Source organism: Pelodiscus sinensis, chromosome 2 (assembly GCF_052426305.1).
Source record: "Pelodiscus sinensis isolate ZL-2025 chromosome 2, ASM5242630v1, whole genome shotgun sequence".
Taxonomy (NCBI): Eukaryota; Metazoa; Chordata; order Testudines; family Trionychidae; genus Pelodiscus; species Pelodiscus sinensis.
The window spans coordinates 197,605,837-197,623,843 of NC_143053.1; the positions used below are offsets into that span (position 1 = coordinate 197,605,837).

Here is an 18,007-nt window from a genome sequence, read left to right on the forward strand (position 1 = left end):
ACCATGGGCAAAACCACATATGAGTGATACACGGGGTCAGGCAGAAGGTCTCAACAATCCCAAGAGTCCCTTATTATACTGTAATCCCTTGGAGTTCTGGCACATCTAAACCTCCCTAGAACCAGACAAACAGAAGGTAAGAACCTAGTCAACTTAACATCATAATGACAGCATGAAATGCTGGATGTCTGATCCTAAGCATATGTCTTTGAGATAAGTAGATCAAGAAAAATTGACTTTTCCTATGCAGCAAATAAACAAAACACATTCTAAAACAGAAGTGCCTTTTAATGGTTGGGTAATTAATATTATCCTCAGTAGTCAGCAATGATTACCAGTTAGTAAGTACATTCTAGATCTGTCATTAGATCACGGTAGACACTTAGGGTACATCTACACAGCAACGTTAATTTGAAATAACTAGCTTTATTTCAAAATAACTTAGTCCGTATCTACGTAGCAGGCAGTTATTTCAAAATAATGTCTAAACACTGTCAAGCTGGAGGACTTCTTACTCCGACTTTTATAACCCTCATTGTACGAGGAGTATGAGAAGTCGGAGGAAGAGTGCTCTGTTTCGCAGTAAGTGCTGTGTAGATGCTCCCAATTTCGAAATAAGCTATTTTGAAATAAGCTACATAATTGACATAGCTCAATTTGCATAGATTATTTTGAGTTAAGCCCTGCTGTGTAGACACACACTTAGGTCTTTTCTCTTTTGAATATTTATTATATTTTTTCTTGAATTATAGTTTTGTCAGTCTCTTCAAAAACAGTTGACAAATGATTTCTAAGCTTAGGGTCAGCAATAAACCCTATGGTTAGCAAAAGCATTGCACGGAGGGGGAGATTAATTTTATTGCCTATTTTTTAATCAAAAGTAGCACTTTATCGGCAGAATACTCAACTTTCATGTTATTTTTTACAACACTATCTCAATTAAATCACGAAGAATAAACCTGTATTCTCTCACTAATCTTTTCCCAATTAAAATCTTTCTGAATCTGTTTTTTTCCCCACTTGCTAGCATCTTAATTAAAATCAGCTTATGTTAACTTTCATTTTTACTATATATGCCTATTTCACATCTTAGCACCTTCACAGCCCCCCACCCCCTTTCCCCAGGGAGTCATTAGTCTTTAATATTCTGGTCTGATCTTGTTAAGTTACAGGAATTGACTGATATTCTTTACTTGCTAGGTTTTTTTCCCCCTCCCCTTTTTACAATGCATACCATGTGTGAAACCACCTAGAGTGCAACCAGACTGTCTTTATATAAAAAGTATCAGTTCATATACAAAAATAGCTTTTGACATTTTTAGATTTATCAAAATAGTTTTTTTTATAAATCTTATATTTTATCATAAATTAATGAAGGACCATTGGCCAATGACACTTTAAGGTAATTATTCTGAATTTCAGGATGATGATTTTTTTTTAAGATTAGTATTTAAAATTTTTTAAATAAGAGAAACAAGCTAGATTTGTCCATTCTATTTTTAAAAAGAAAGTATAGTTTTGTTCAGTACATCATTTTGAATGTACACAGAATGAGAAAGTTTTAATAAATGCTATGATTAAATTAACGTGTCTGAAACTCTTGCTGGCTTTACCCTCTTGCTGATAAGCATAGTGCAAAATATTCGTCTGGAACAGGATCCATGTGTGATCAACCACAAAGAAGTTTAAGCACATTAAGAAGAGAAAACATGGAGTTCTCTTCACCTGATGTTCTCACACCATGGAAATTCTGTCCCATAGAAAATGGGACTGGAGTCTGCTCTTCAATTATAAACAAGAGCTCAGTCACCTATATGATTGGGGGAGGGGGTAGAGTGAGGGAGAGAACAGGAAGGACACTATTTGGACAGGAAGTGGGAGATATGGACAGGTTGTCACTATGTTGAGGGAGTGTTGAGCTGTAAGGGGGAAGAGCTGGAGTTAGAGCAAGGATAGGCAATAATTTTTAAAAGGGTTCACCTTTGAAGGGGCCCAGGGCCACCCCGGAAGGGGTGGGGCCTCAAGTAAAAGGTGCGGGGACAGGAGACTTCTCGTGCTCCCCCACCCACAGACCGACTGGTGCGAGGGCGGGAGAGTACTCAAAGTCTCTTGTCCCCTGCCCCCCCCACCGGGGGCATGCAGTGACTAGGGAGAACTGCCAGAATTTTTTAATACGGCTGGTGTTTCCATCTGGTGCCATGTCCCTCTGGCGGGGGGAGAAGACTTTACGCTTTTCTCCATCCCCAGGTCTTGATTCGCCTTTAGGCAGGGGAGCAGCAGGAGAGCCGTGGGCTGGATCAATCAGCGTGATGGGCTGGATCTGGTGTGCGGAGGCCCTGTTGCACACCTTGTAGGGTTGCCAGATGGTTTCAACAAAAATACCGGACACACGTGACACTGCATCACAATCTACATTACATCTTATTTAGAAAATAGCAAACATTTATATTTTCTCAATTTGTTTCCCGAACAAAAAGCTCAAATACTGGACTGTCCGGATCAAAACCGGACACCTGGCAACCCTATCACTCTGGAGTTGGAGAATAAGGGTAAATAAGCAGAGATGCAGAGACTATGAATGGGAGCGGAGGGTGAGTAGGAGGGAAAGAAGGCTGAAACGAAAAATAGGGAGCCAGCTTAAGCAGAGGATGGCGTGAGGTGGGAAAGAAATGATGCTGCTGATGGCCTTAGGACAGCAAGAGTGGGAATGGTGTGAAACAGCAGTTCACCTGGGAGATTTGCAGTGTAAGTAGGAAGGCATTCATAGTGTAAGCAGGCCAAGCAATAGGGAGGCCCAAGAGGGTAATTTCCCGGGGGCCTGGCAATTCAAAGGAGCCTGAGGCTCCAGCTGCCACTACTGTAGCAGTAGCCAAAGCTCTGGGCCACTCTGAATTGCTGGCGGGGGGGAACATCAGTCTGGATGGTGTGAAGAGCGACTATCCTCAGCCCCACATCTTTTGCTCTTAGCCCTGTCCCTTCTGGGGCACAGTGCCTGCAATCCCACACACACCTGGCCCCAGGGTCTGCTGTGGCTGTCGGCCCCACTGAGTGTAAGTAATTGTAATTTGCACACTCCGTACACTGTGCAAATCTCCACCAAGGCTTCAGAAACAAATACAAACAAGAACCACTTAATACTGCTACCTTCCCCTTTTCACATAGCTATATCCCCTTTACCTCAAAAACTCCCAGATGTGGATTATTAGTCAGAAAAGACATTTTCAAAAGGGCATAAGTCACTAGCTTTCAAAAAACAGACCTAAAGAGTAGTGTATATAATTCTCAGATGCTACTGACATAGAATTTGAAGAAATACAGCAAAAATAGCCACCTTTTCTACACACGCTTCCACATTAAAGTCTTTATCCAGTTCCTGCTGAAGTCAATGAAAAGATTCCATTAACTTCAATAGTAGTTGGATCAGGCCCCAGCAAGTATCAATAATACTGAAACTATACTTAGTAACGTGACAGTAGCACTACAAGAGACCAGTATTAGAGAATGTTAATTCTCTAATAATTAGAGCACATCTCTCTCTCCCCCCTCTTTCAAAGCTAGGAAGAACTTCTGAATTCTAATCGTGGCTCTAAAGCAGGGGTGGGGAATCTAAGGCCCAGGGACCAGATGCAGCTCCTTGCTTGCCTGGGTCTCACCCTTAAGGCTCGTGCTCCAAGTTCCCCACTACCTCCCCATGGAGCTGGAACACACAAAATGTATTAGCCTACCCCCCTAGGCTCTGGTGTGCAAGGGGAATGTGGAGAGTGTCTTTCTCCTTCTCAGCTGGGGGGCCACGTCAATCATAGAATCATAGTATACTGTGACTAGAAGGGACCTTGAGAGGTCATCGAGTCCAGTCCCCTGCCCTCATGGCAGGACCAAATACTGTCTAAATCATCCCTGATAGACATTTATCTAACCTACTCTTAAATATCTCCAGAGATGGGGACTCCACAACCTCCTTGGGCAATTTATTCCAGTGTTTGACTACGCTGACAGTTAGGAACTTTTTCCTAATGTCCAACCTAAACCTCCTTTGCTGCAGTTTAAGCCCAATGAGGGTTTGGGTTTTTTTGCTTCTCACTTATGCGAGGCCCCCGACTGATTTTTCTATAGGTCAGAAGCCCCTGACCTGAAAAAGGTTCCCCTTCCCTGCTCTAAAGCTACCATTCTCTGCAGCCTTGATTATGCCTCATACCTCAGTTTCCACATCTGTAAAACAACAGTAGTGTTATGAGTATTAATTCATTAATGTTTGTAAAGCATGATCAAAATGACTGACTGTTGAAAGACGACCAATTTATGTTCTCAATAGACAACTCCCAATGAAGTTGATAGAAGCTGACAGAAGAGATCTGAAAGCAAAACTGAGCTCCGAAAATGTCTAAGACAAGTGATAAAATTATTTGCAGCCCCTTCAAACAAAAAGTACTTGAGCTATTATTGTACAGTTCTCCTCTCTGACAAGCAAGGGAGGTTAGGAAAGAGAAAATGTTACTCTGCCAATAGTCAAGTACAGAAATGTGTCTTTAGGCTTTGGAAACTGGTGGGCATAAAGTTCTTTTTCCCCTCAAAGTTGAACATAAAGGACATCATCATTACAACGGATACATGTTCAAACTTGACATCTCTTTACCTTTTATAAAATTTTAACCAAAGTTTGGCACCCACCATGAAAGAAGACAATGTTCTACAAGCAGAAAATTGTCCCATCAAAATTTTTGTTAGAAGGGCAAACTTATTCTCATCTGTTTTTTGAGCAGTAATTTCCACTATCACTGCTCTGTAAACATGTAATATTTCTATACTTCTGGACCAGATTTTGGCCAGCCCCAGCTTGTGCGCTCACCCTGCACAGGCCGGTACAAACAGAACAGAAATTCTAGAACATCCGTCAGTCAGGGGTGCTGGATGTAGGGGTGTCAACCCTCCAGGACTGGCCTGGAGTTAGGAATGTTACATTTCAATTAATCAGCAGGCTTTTGCTACATTCAAAAGGCAGAGGCACAGCAGTCAGACCAGCGCAAGCAGGGACCGCTTTAAACCTGCTTGTGCCATTTCCCACTGCACCTTGGTCTCCCCTCAACCCACCCTCCTGCAGAGACTGAGCTGGGGGAACCTGTTCCTGTTCCCCGCACCTGCTGTGTCTGTATCAGAGGCAGCAGCACAGGAGTCAGGTGGCTCCTTGGGAGACAGTGTTCACAGGGAGCGAGCTCCAAACTGCCCACCCCCACTCTGCCGCCTCTGTGGCTTAAAAGCTGGCTCCCCCTGTGTACCAGCTCCCACCTGTCCCGCCCTTCCCTCCCGCCCCCACACACACGCTGCTGCCTCTGGCAGCTGGCTCCACAGGAGCTGGCACACATGGGGAGCCAGCTTAAAAGCCAGTTCTCCTTGTACACTGCCTCCCCGTTCCTCCCACCCCCCGCTGCTGCCTCTGATACAGAGGCAGCAGCAGGGGATAAGAACATAAGAACGGCCGTACTGGGTCTGACCAAAGGTCCATCTAGCCCAGTATCCTGTCTGCCGACAGTGGCCAACACCAGGTGCCCCAGAGAGAGTGGACCGAAGACAATAATCAAGCGATTTGTCTCCTAGCATCCTTCTCCAGCCTCTGACAAACAGAGGCCAGGGACACCAATTCTATCCCCTGGCTAATAGCCTTTTATGGATGAAGGGGCTGTGTGTAACCAAGAGGGGTAACCAATGAGCCCAGGCTCAACAATTAACTGTGTGCTCAGATATATATTAACATCCCTATTGGAGACTATTGAAAGCAATCCTAGAGATTTTAATAGAGATTTTAAGAAAATTACATTATGTCATGTTGGTGGAAAAAAACTCCCAGAATAGCTTCAGTCAATGTTAGCAACCCTCGCTGGGGAAAGGAAACCACTTAAGTTCTCTCCCAAATCAAACAACTGTCTGGAGGTTGGTCAGAATCTGGTATCCAACTGGTTCAGCCAGGCCCACCAAGGAGGGGGGAGGGGGGACACAACTGCCTCAGGGACCTGGGCTCCCAGCTGCCATGTCTGCTGCTTAGGCCTTGGCAGGCCTGGAGCCCCGGGGCCTTTAAATTGCTGCTGAAAGGTGACGCAGTGTACTCCAGGAGGTGCTGAGGGCTTGGGAGTGAGGCTGGTATGGTGTGCTCGCTGCTCTGGCCCTGCTCCTTTCACCCGAGGCCCCACAACTTCTGGGAGTAAGTAGCCACCCCTCCACACCTTGTCTGGGGCCAAATGTGGCTGTTGGCTCTCCTGGGTACAGCATATCCACCTAGGAGAGTTGCACCAGTATAGCAAACAACATGAAAATTCCTAAGGTAGACAAATACCGAATTACCTAGAATTGCACATATATTTTATCCTAGTGCGAGGATAAATCTTAAAGCATTTCACAAACATTAATTTATTTAAATTTTGAACTTTTGTGTGAGATAGGTTAGTGTATACATTTATTTTAGAGCTGGGTAACTGCGCCACGGAGATGGTATATGACTCATTTAAGGTCAAACAGCAAGTCAATGGTGGAGCTAGTAGGAGTTTTGTCCCCTGCATTCTGCTATCACTACTAGACCACATTTCCTTTACCATTACTAAAATGTAATAACCTGCCCACTTCCACTAAGCAGAAATAATAATTATATACCATTTGCACAACTTCAACTTTGTGAGTTAAATTCTGACATAATTCTGTCAGAGCAAAGTTAAAACCAGGCATATGCGGTTGGTTAGATTATATTTAAAAAGTGCTCTAAGACTTGCTGAGTTCTGAGAACTGAAACCACAGACAGCCAAAATGTGGCTCCACACAGTCAGATATGATGGGGCTGCTAATGTTGGATACTTTATTGTATGTAGGAACCTCAGCACTTTCTTTGTCTGACTTTTGTCTTAAAAAATAATTTTGTTAAAACTAGAGCCACAAAAAGTAACTAACATTTTAAAGTATGGAAGTGAAAAGCAGTAAATTATATTATGAAAATGCTCACATGTATAGCATAGATATATACATTAATCCCTCTTTATATATCACAGGAATATGATTGTCATGTTTATCATCATAGTTAAATATGGTTTTTGCTAAACGTTTATACTTGTCACTGGAGCCAAACAACTTAATTTGTTTAATGACTTTGTTATTATTATTAAATATGTTTATTAGCGTACTGCATAAGGGCTAACAAGAACTGGGCTCCATCGTGCTAGGCTCTGCACAAACACAGAGCAGAAGATAATCTCTGCCCTGAATAGCTTGCATGCTAAATAAAATTTCTGTCTTGGTAAAACATCTCTCATGGTTAGAATAAACGCCTGAATTATGGGTCTGGTTTTTAAGATAGTTTAGAATAAAGAGCATAATCACCAAACCACAAGTACAGTAGCTACATTTACCCCTAAATGTTTCTCCCTCTTAATTACCATGACATGGTTTGTTTCCAATTTCTTGTCAACCATAATTTTTAAAAAGTCAGCATTATAAAGATTCAATGAGCCTAGAAGAAAGCATGAAGGAATTATTTTCCCAATATGCTGTTGTGATTAGAAAACTGTCATACTCAGAGAAGCAAAGATATAGAAGTAGTAACATTCTCAACTCAGTTCTGCTACTTTACTAGACCAAATGATCAACTACAGCACTGGATCACAATCTTTCCCGTGCCATGACTGCAGGTTACAATGAGGAAAAGTTTCAAGGGCCTTCCCACCACCTACACACATTAAAAAAAAAAGGGAGGGGGGAGGAATCATGATCTTCTGAAACCTTTTCCAACCAAGGCTGAATTAGAATTATGAACTCCCAAAAAGAAACAGCCAGGCTTTTGCTAATTTGTATATTGCACAGACTTTTTGGAGGCAAGGATTTTTGTCTTCTGCAATTCAGATGGGCCAAGGACCTTCCGGGGCACTACCACAATGCAAAGGAAAAGTGACAAAACCGCGTTTCACAATAACCCACAACCCCACAAGGAGCATGAGGAAGCCCTCCCCTATTCCCATCACACACGCTCACTTAGACGTGGAAAAGCCAGGCCAGAGGAGCTGCCAACGTGCCCCCTTTCACACCTCTGCCGAAGCAGGGAGCGGACCTGCCCAGTCCCGGCTTCACGGCGAGTGCCAACACGTAGGTAGGCTCCCGAGGAACAATCGCACCGCAGGGACGGGAGGCCCCAGCCCGATCTCTGCGGGGACAGCTGGGGGGGGGGGGATCTGACTTTCTCCACGCTCGCGGGAGGCGCCTTCGCTCTGCCCCAGCCGGCCGGGACCACAACGTGCGTGCCCGTCCCGCTCCCTTCCCTTCCCTTCGCTGCCAGCGAGGTGAGAGGGACGCCCGGCCCGCAGCAGCCTCCCCCACTCCTGTCCTCGGCTGCAAGGGAAAGAGCGGAGCGGAGCGGGGGGACACTAGCCGCTCATTCGCCCTCAATGGAAACAAACTAAGGGACCCGCTGCCTGGAAGCGCTGCACACCCGCCGCCCCCGGGCCGCTGAGCCTACCCCTGGAGGGGGGGGGGGGCAGGTACCGTAGGCTCCTGCCGAGCCGACAAAACGCAGCGATGGTGGGAGAAACTTACCGGAGGAAACCGAAGAGCCGGACAAGCTGGAGTTACTGGACGCTGCCATCCTCCCTCCTCCGCGCCCCTTAGCTTCTCCCAGCCCAGCTCCTGATGCTGCTCCTGCTGGCCGGCTGCCGCCGCTGCCCCCAGCCCATGGCCAAGTGCGGGAGCCGCAGCGCGCAGAGCAGCAGCCGCCCGGGCTGCGCTTCCTGTTCAGCCAGCGAGCGAGCTGCGGCCGGCGGCTTGGCTGCGCGCCGCTCAGGCGTCGCCGGGCTCTGCTGCGTGCAGCCGGCGGCCGCCGCTCGGCGGGGCAGGGCAAAGGCCCCGCGGCGCTTCCAGTTGCCTCCTCGCCGCCCGGGGGCGCGTGGGAGAGGGAGGCTCCCCGGTGAGCGCTGCCAGAGCCGCCCCCCTGCGAGCTGCCTCCTCCCGCCCTCGCCCCCGCCTCCTGCCGGGCAGCGCTGACAGCCGGGCTCTGCTGCACACAAAGGAAGGCGCGAGCCGGGCTGGCAGCCCCTGCCTGAGGCAGGGTGGGTCTGAGGCGCGCAGCCCGAGGCGGGAAGCAGCCAGCGCCTGCTGCCGCCTGGCACAGGGCGGCTCCCTCCTCCAGGTGCCGTCCGCCGGGATGGGAGGCGGGGGGAACAGGGAGGCGCTTCCCAAGCTCTGCCCCGGGCCGGAGCTCGGCGCTGGGGCAGCGGGTGCCTGTTGAGCACTCTCGGCTCCCAGCGGGGACACGGGAAGCCCCGCTAGGGGCGGCGGCGATTAAGGAGCGTCTTTGTTCCCGGGTGGCTGGTTTAGCACTTGCATCCGCTGAGCGCTTGGCATCTCGCCCTCCTTAGAGCGCCCACCCTGCGCTGCCCTCGCCTTGTCTTTCAGTTTCAGCTCCCCCTTTTCGCCAGGGCGAGGCACACACCTGAATGACTTCAGTAAGAGCGGAGCGGGGGAGCGGGGACATTTCCCCCTTTTCTCTTTCTATTCCTCTCTCTCTCCTTCCCTCTAGTTCTGCTTCTCTCTCTCCTGCCTAGGGTGTCTTACCTCTCTTCAAGATATCTCCTTTTCTTATTCTCTTACCAAACTCTTCTTCCTCTGCCCTCCATTGTTTTGTGTTCTTTTTCTCCTTCTCCTGCCCAGAACACAATACAGTGGGTACCATTAAAATCTTGAAATTGATTACCTAGTATGGCAGTTACATTTACTGTAGTGTCACCCATTCTAAGCCCCCAGATGTCATGGGATAGAACAGTGGTGCTAAGCCATTTCCACCAAACCGTTTTTTCCAGCCCTCTCACGTGTATTGGATTTTGCAGTATATGCCAAGGTTTCATGCTGTCTCTTTGCTACTCTAGGGAGGCAAGCAGTATTCTACCACTGCAGAGAAAGAGACTTAGCTACATACCCTATCACCAAAAGAAAATCCACTGAGCTAAAAGGAAATCACGAGTTCTGATCTTGTCTATTCTGGCTTCTCTCTTTACATTTCAATGCATTTCACAGTCATTATTTACCAAGTCCTTGTATTCACAGAATGGGTAAGAAAAGGCCTCCTCCATTTTATAAACAGATTAGCTGTCTTTTCAGACAGATTTAGGTGTGAACTAGCATTCAGATCTCATATGTCACCTGTTATCCGCCTAATCATATGGGCTTTCAGAATGAATATTCCCAATATACATGCTTTCAAAATCCTCTAACCACTACATCCTCTAACCACTACATCACACTTCCCTGTCAGGGTCAGGGATAGGAACCAGAACACCAATATTCTACAGCTTTCTACTACTGAATAGTTGTGTGACTTCTGGCAAAATGTTTGTCAACCATTACCCACTGGTAGCTAGACAACATAACCAATAATATTCATTCTTACAGTGGTAATGGTCTGAGCAAGGAATCTGAGAATTCAGCTTTCAAATTCTGCTAATGATCCATGACAGGAACCTTTCTGATTGCATATGATAGAATGTTTGTTTCCAGCTCTCTTTACAAAAAAAAAAAAAGTATAATTTACACAGTGAGAAAACAGACTTTAAACGGGTGTCATTTATTACAAACCATTATAGTATGTAAATGACAGTGTAGCACTAACATAAAGGTCTTCCATTTTTTGATTATTTGTCAAACATTTTGTTTGCTGGTGTCTCACAAGATAAGCTTAAAGTCTGAGAGTAAAATGAGAAGGGAAGGATTCTTGTGCACCTTTGACACCTATTTTCCACTCCTGAGGGGGTATGACCCCAGTTTAAGAACTCATGGGATATGGAAAGAGAGGGGATTGCTGAACTGTAAGTGTCACATGGTGCAAACTGTTAGACACACCATAGATGATTGCCAATTTATACTCATCCTGGAGGTGTTACAGCCATTCATATGAGTATCCCCTCTGAATAAGTGACCTTAAGATCCGGAGGTAGTTATGTTGTTCCTTTCACTGTTAACTACTGCCATTCAAAAAAAGAAATCAAGACAACTTGGATTTTGAATCTTCATGTGAATTGCTCATTAATTAGCTATAGACCAGGAGTAATTAGGCAAATAATAAAAATTAATTCAAGAAATGCATAATCTGTTCAGACACGTTGCTAAAACAATTAAAAATTACACTTAATAATACATTATTTGCCAAGGTTTAAATTTAAGTGGGGAAAGAGTTATACTTTTTTTACAGTGAGATTATAAAAGTTTCCTTGAGAGATACAAAGCAAAGTCATTTCTTATAAAAATGAAATACTCCAAATAACTTGTCTTCCAAATTACTCCAATGAGAGTCTTTCTCCAAAATCAATGAGACTTGACAGATCTGTTTATGGAATGTTGTGACTCTGAAGGTTAAGAAATTGTTGAAATTTGTGATACAGCAGATGTGAGGCTATGTCATATCCTTTCCAACTATGTTTAAAAATGAATTAATACAGTTTAGGGAAATGTCTAGTCAATTAAAAGAGCTATTTCAAACTCTGAGAAATGACATTGGCCTTAATCTGCTTTTATTGAAGAAAAATTCCAAGAATTTCTGTACCTTTCTTTAATTCAGAAAAACAGGGTGGATAAAGGAATATCTTTTATTGACCAATTGCTATGGTGAAAGAGAAGCCTTTGAACTCTATATCAAGCAACCTTAATGTAACATTAACAAGAATTTTTATTGTTGAGTTCATATGTGCACACAAAATACAATAAAAGAGCATCCCAAAGGTTTATACTGCAATCTATATAGTACAAAGTCTCTTGGGACCTATAAGAGATTATCGAAATGGTACCAGTCACAGATTCAAGGATCCATTCATATGGATTCAATTACAGACTCTAAATAGATCTTTTAGGAAATTATTAGGGGTTTTTTTCTGAAAAATATCTATTTGTCAAAACTGAAAGTATTAATAGAAAAGGTCAGTTTCAACAGGTTTTCCTACTCAAATAACTTACCAAAAGTTAAAAATGGCCAGATTTTTTTTCTAAATTAAATTGTTTAGAAATAAAGTTTATTAATACCAATAAAAAAGGTCAAAATCGAAGTGCACTGTTTCAAAATCATTGAAACATTTTAATTGAAATGCTTTTATGTGTTTTTTATTTTGCTTCTGTCAATTCACTTTTTATTTTAATTTCAACTTTTTATCCTAATTCAGAACAGGAAAAAAATTCAAAGGTTTTTGTGGGTTGGAATACTTATTTTTTGATCAGTCCTAATTATAAGCTCTTTGGGACAGGAATTCTCTTTCATTTTTATGGTACAATCCTGCAGCCACGGAGGCAGTTGTGACTTAGCCCTATGGGAAGTCCCATTGATTTTAGTGGAACTCTTCATGTGAATAAAATTAGGCACATATGTGTTTATAAAATCAGAGCCTATGTTTGGAGAGGACCCAGCACAACTGCACACAACTCTGACTTCAGCCTCTGAAGTGCTACTGTAACATAAAGGACAGGGGCAAGAGGTTATTTGTTTTTGTTTGTTTTGTTTTCCTTTTGGTTTTTTTGGTTTTTGTTTTTTGTTTTTTTGTTTTGCTTAACAGCCTTCCATTGTTGTCTTCTCCTTTGACAATAAAGCTTACTACATATGTAACATTAACTAACTCTTACTGTAATTTCTACACAGTAGACAATTTTATTGCAGTTTCAAAGGCCTCTTATTAGGCCTCTCTTTTATTGCTCCACCAAAAGATCTCCCATCAGAGTTACCAAAAACAGTTTTTAAATTCATACAGGTGTGGTTTAAAAGGCAAAAATTTATTAGCTAGGTAGGTAAAACTCCACCCTTTAATACTGTTATTATCTTGATGTTGGACTGGATTTACTAGTGACATTGCAAAAAGGTAGAAATCCTTGTGTGAGCCTGGACAACTAAACACCAGACAATTCACCGAAGGAAATAAAACACTTGAATTGTCATCTTCTTTTTTTTTTTAAAGAGGGTAGCTCTTTGTTTTATAAGGGGTTCCACAGGATTAACAGCCCTGGCAACAGAGGCTGCAAAAAGGATGTGCTGGATCAAGGCACCCGGGCATTCTCTCTTCCTCACCTATTACTCACATTTTGAGCTATGCTGGCCTCTGGGGGTACGTCTAAACTACATGGCTCCGTCGACGGAGCCATGTAGATTTGTTGTTTTGGCAAAGTCAAATGAAGCCGCGATTTAAATGATCGCGGCTTCATTTACATTTACATGGCTGCCGCGCTGAGCCGACAAACAGCTGATCAGCTGTTTGTCCGCTCAGCGCGCTAGTCTGGACGCTCCCCTGCCGACATCAAAGCCCTTTGTCGGCAGCCCCGGTAAACCGCATCCCACGAGGAATAACGGGGCTGCCGACAAAGGGCTTTGATGTCGACAGGGGAGCGTCCAGACTAGTGCGCTGAGCCGACAAACAGCTGATCAGCTGTTTGTCGGCTCAGCGCGGCAGCCATGTAAATTTAAATGAAGCCGCGATCATTTAAATCGCGGCTTCATTTGACTTTGCCTATGTGTCTAATCTACATGCCTCTGACAACAGAGGCATGTAGTCTAGACACAGCCTAGGAGACAAGCCACGTTATTCTTCCACAGCCTTATCAATGGGGTCCTTTCCAATTACAGGAGGTCAGCATATGGGATTATGCTGGTAGAACCCAGATTTACACTAGGCTGAATCAGTCCACTGAGGTTATTATAACAAAGTAGCAATGATATACATTATAAAATGGAGTTTTCATAACCTAGCTAAAGAAGTTTCTCCCAAAATGAAACAACCAACAATCTCTGCCTGACAGTGAATATTTTGCCTAACTTGAAACTGTTTGCAACTGGTTATACAAATAATAATAAAAAGTTTGGCCAATTGCTTTATTTATAGAAAGAAAAATGTAAACAGCTTGCATAAGAAGAGTGTGACATTTGACTCAAAGATTTAGTGTTGTCTAAGTCATAAACACTGATATGTCTTTTGATGTTTATATTGCTTACCAGGAAAGGCAGGAAATGCATTATTCAACCTTTGATGTTATGTGAGGGGGAAGGGAGTAAGGAAGAAACCTTCATAAGTAATATGTAACCCACATTTGTATACTCCCTAGAAACAGGAAGTTTTACTCATGAGCACAAGGTTTAATGAGGATACTAAAATACCAGTGAACAGCAGACACATACTGTATTGTGGTATGAATAAATTATGTACGTGTGTCACAGTAGCTTACAGCAGCAAGCATAGATGCAGTTCAGGATGTGAGAGATGAGACAGTCTTTCCCTGTACTACAAAAATAATTATTTTCAGTGAACTTCCATTTTTTGACCCTCCACCTTTAATTGAAGACAAGGCTAGAGGTATTTCATAACTACTATTAACTTTGCTGAGAGCCTTTAACATTAGTTGATTTGGCTACCACTTGTGATGACAGAGACTACTTGTAAACTCATAGACTTTAAAGTCAGAAGGGACCATCATGATCATCTAGTCTATCCTGCTGACAGAATCTCACCCAACCATTCCTGTAATACAGGGGTCTCCAAACTACGGCCCGCGGGCCGGATGCGGCCCGCGAGGCCCTCTCATCCGGCCCGTGGAGACTGTGACGGGGAAGAAACTCCCCGCACTAACAGCCCCTCCCCTGGAGAAGCGCCGAGTGGCGCAGCGCCGCGGAGCTGGGGTGGGGAAGAAACTCCCCACACTGACAGCCCTTCCCCCGGAGAAGCGCCGAGCGGCGCAGCGCAGCGGAGCCCAGGGGAAAGCCCACGGGGAGGGGAGCGAGGGCGCACAGCCGCAGGCGCGGCAGGCGAGGAAGGCGGCAGGACCCAGGAGGAGAAGGGGCAGGGACGCCAGGGTGAGCGGCACGCCCCGTGCGTGCCGGCTCAAAAGGGGGAGGGGCCGGAAGGACAGGGGCGGCCGGCACTCACTTTCTTTTGGGCAGGCAGCCAGGAGAGGGAAGCCGGAGGAGCCAGCGGGACGGAGGAGGGACTCTGGACCCGCACAGCCCTTGCCCTGGGCAGCGAGACTCCCCGGCCGGAGGTGCGGGGGATCGGAGCCGCCAACGGACGGCCACACGCCCTGCGGACTGACGGCCGAGCCCGGGCTCTGCGCGTCCCTCACAGCAAGAGGGGTTGGGACTTGGCGTGGACAATTGCTCCCTATTGGCCAGTGCGTTCTTATCCTATTGGCTAGCTCTCTCATGAGGTCACTAGTGGGCTGGGCTCTATTTTGGCATCCAGGAAACAATTTCACCATTCACACTAATACAGGTGTTCATGTGTAGTGTATCAATGTGTTATTAAATAATAACTGAATAAAATAATATTAAATAAATAATTAAAAACAACATCCATGTTTTGATTGTTTTTTATTTGGACCTCAAGTGTGTAGTCGGCCCCCGAACTGCTGTTTGATAGTTAATGCGGCCCTCGGGCTGAAAAGTTTGGAGACCCCTGCTGTAATAGATCCCTACCCTCTGAATGAGTACTGAAGTCCTCAAATCATGCTTTAAAGACTTTCAGTTATGGAAGATCTCCCATTTACGCTAGTTTAAATTTGCAAGTGACTCATGCCCCATGCTATAGAGGAAGGTGAACACCCCCTCGGCCCCCCCCCCCCACCATTCTGACCTGGGAGAAAATTCCTTTTCAACTCCAAATATGGCCATCAGATCCTGAGCATATGGGCAAGATCCACCAGCCAGACACCTAGGAAAGAGTTTTCTATAGTAACTCTGACTTCTCCCCATCTAGTATCCCATCACCAGTCTTTGGAGATATTTGCTGTTACCAGCTGTAGGTCAGCTATATGCCATTGTAGGCAGTCTCAGCATACCATGCCCTCCAAAAACTTAACAAGTGTTGAAAACAGCTAGGCTACGTCTACACTGAGCATTGTTACGCAAGAAAAAATGCAAATGAGGCACAGCGATTAATATCGCTGCGCCTCATTTGCATACCTAATTTTGCGCAAGGGGCTTTTTTGCAAGAAGGAGCTGTCTATACTGCTCCTTCTTACACAAAAATCCCCTCTTGTGAAGGACGGCTCCTGCGCAAGAGGGGTTTTTTTGCACAAGAAGGAGCAGTATAGATAGCTTCTTCTTACGAAAAAGCCCCTTCTGCAAAAATGGTGGCTCATTGGGTATGCAAATGATGTGCAGCAATATTCATCGTCATGCCTCATTTGCATATCTTCTTGCGCAACAATGCGCAGTGAAGACGTAGCCTTAGATTTTTTTGTCCCTACCCCTCCTCTTTGAAAGCTGTTCCAGTTCTTCACTCCTCTGGTGGCTAAAAAACTTCATCTAATTTCAAGCCTAAACTTGTTGATGGCCAGTTTATATCCATTTGGTTTTGTGTCGCATTGGCACTTAAATAACTCCTCTCCCTCCCTCATATTTATCTTTCTGATTTTTGTATCTTCCCTCAGCCATCTTTTGGTTAGGCTAAATGAGTCAATCTCTTTGAATCTCCTCTCATAAAGTATATTTTCCATTCCTTAAATCCACCTAGTAGCACTTCTCTGAACCTGTTTCAGTTTGAATTCATCTTTCTTAAACAGAGGAGACCAGAACTGCACACAGTATTCTAGATGAGGTCTCACCAGTGTCTTGTAAAATGGTGCTAACACTTCCCTGTCTCTAGTGGAAATGCCTCACCTGATGCATCCTAGGACTTCATTAGACTTTTTCATAGCCACTTCACATTGGTGGCTCCTAACCATCCTGTGATCAACCAATACACCCAAGTTTTTTTTCTACTTGAAACAGAGATCTGAGTGGGTGAGGTGTCCCACTAGGTGTAGTATCCTCTCCTGATGAAGCAGTCTTACTGTCCCTTAATCAGAGATACAGTTATCCCTTATTCAACTCATGGTTCAAGTCCCCCCTGCAGTGGGAGACAGTGATAGGGGAATCCAGACCTAGTCGCTTCACCAGGCTCCAACCCAGAATTGTAGGTGGGTCAACAATGTCAGGCCCTCAAATGTGCCTTCTGAATTACCCTGCCTGCATCACTTCCAACTGCAACTTTCCTCTCCCTGCCCTCAGTCCCAAACAAGATGAAGAGTAAAGGTAACCAAACCATGAGTGCAGTCAGACTCAGCCTATAATCTTAGTCTCTCATGAGGGTATGTCTGCACTACAAAGTTAGTTCGAACTAACGGATGTTAGTTCGAACTAACTTTGATAGGTGCTACACTAGCGCTCTGCTAGTTCGAATTTAATTCGAACTAGCGGAGCGCTTAGTTCGAACTAGGAAAACCTCATTTTACGAGGATTAAGCCTAGTTCGAACTAGCTAGTTCGAATTAAGGGGTGTGTAGCCCCTTAATTCGAACTAGTGGGAGGCTAGCCCTCCCCAGATTTCCCTGGTGGCCACTCTGGCCAACACCAGGGAAACTCGTCTGCCCCCCTCCCGGCCCCGGATCCCTTAAAGGGGCACAGGCTGGCTACGGTGCCCGTGCCAGGTGCAAGCCTGCCAGCACCCAGCCAGCAGACCCTGCACCTGGCACGGCTCGAGCCACCCAGCCGATGCCCCCCAGCCCTCCCCCTCTTCCTGGGACCAGGCTGGCGGCTCCCGGGAGCTTGCCCGGGACCGCAAGAGGCGGGCACCCGCCTGGGCTAGTGCGGACATCGTGGACCTCGTCCACGACCTCTGCACTAGGCACAGGAAAGTGGCCGGCTTGGGCAGGAGAGCTGCCAGCCTGGCCACCCAGGAGCAGGTGTGCATGAAAATCAAGGTGGTCCACTGAGACCCCCGACCCTGAGCCCTGAGCTTACAATGGCCGTACTGGGTCAGACCAAAGGTCCATCTAGCCCAGTAGCCTGTCTGCCAACAGCGGCCAACCCTAGGAACCCTGGAGGGGATGGACCGAAGACAGTGACCAAGCCATTTGTCTCGTGCCATCCCTCTCCAGCCTTCCACAAACCTTGGGCAGGGACACCACTCCTACCCCCTGGCTAATAGCACTCCATGGACCCAACCTCCATGACTTGATCTCACTTCCCTTTAAACTCTGTTCTAGTTCTA

The 18,007-nt window shown here is 45.5% G+C and overlaps 1 protein-coding gene across 1 annotated transcript in view; it reads right to left on the reverse strand.

Moving 5' to 3' along the window:
* CHN2 (chimerin 2) overlaps nucleotides 1–9,232 on the reverse strand; it is a 193,648-nt gene extending 184,416 nt beyond the window's left edge. The window contains exon 1 of the mRNA XM_075922141.2: nucleotides 8,563–9,232. Coding sequence (XP_075778256.1) covers nucleotides 8,563–8,611 — 49 coding nt within the window. The 5' untranslated portion in view covers nucleotides 8,612–9,232. The remainder of the gene's footprint in view (nucleotides 1–8,562) is intronic.
* Between the last annotated feature and the right edge of the window lie 8,775 nt (nucleotides 9,233–18,007).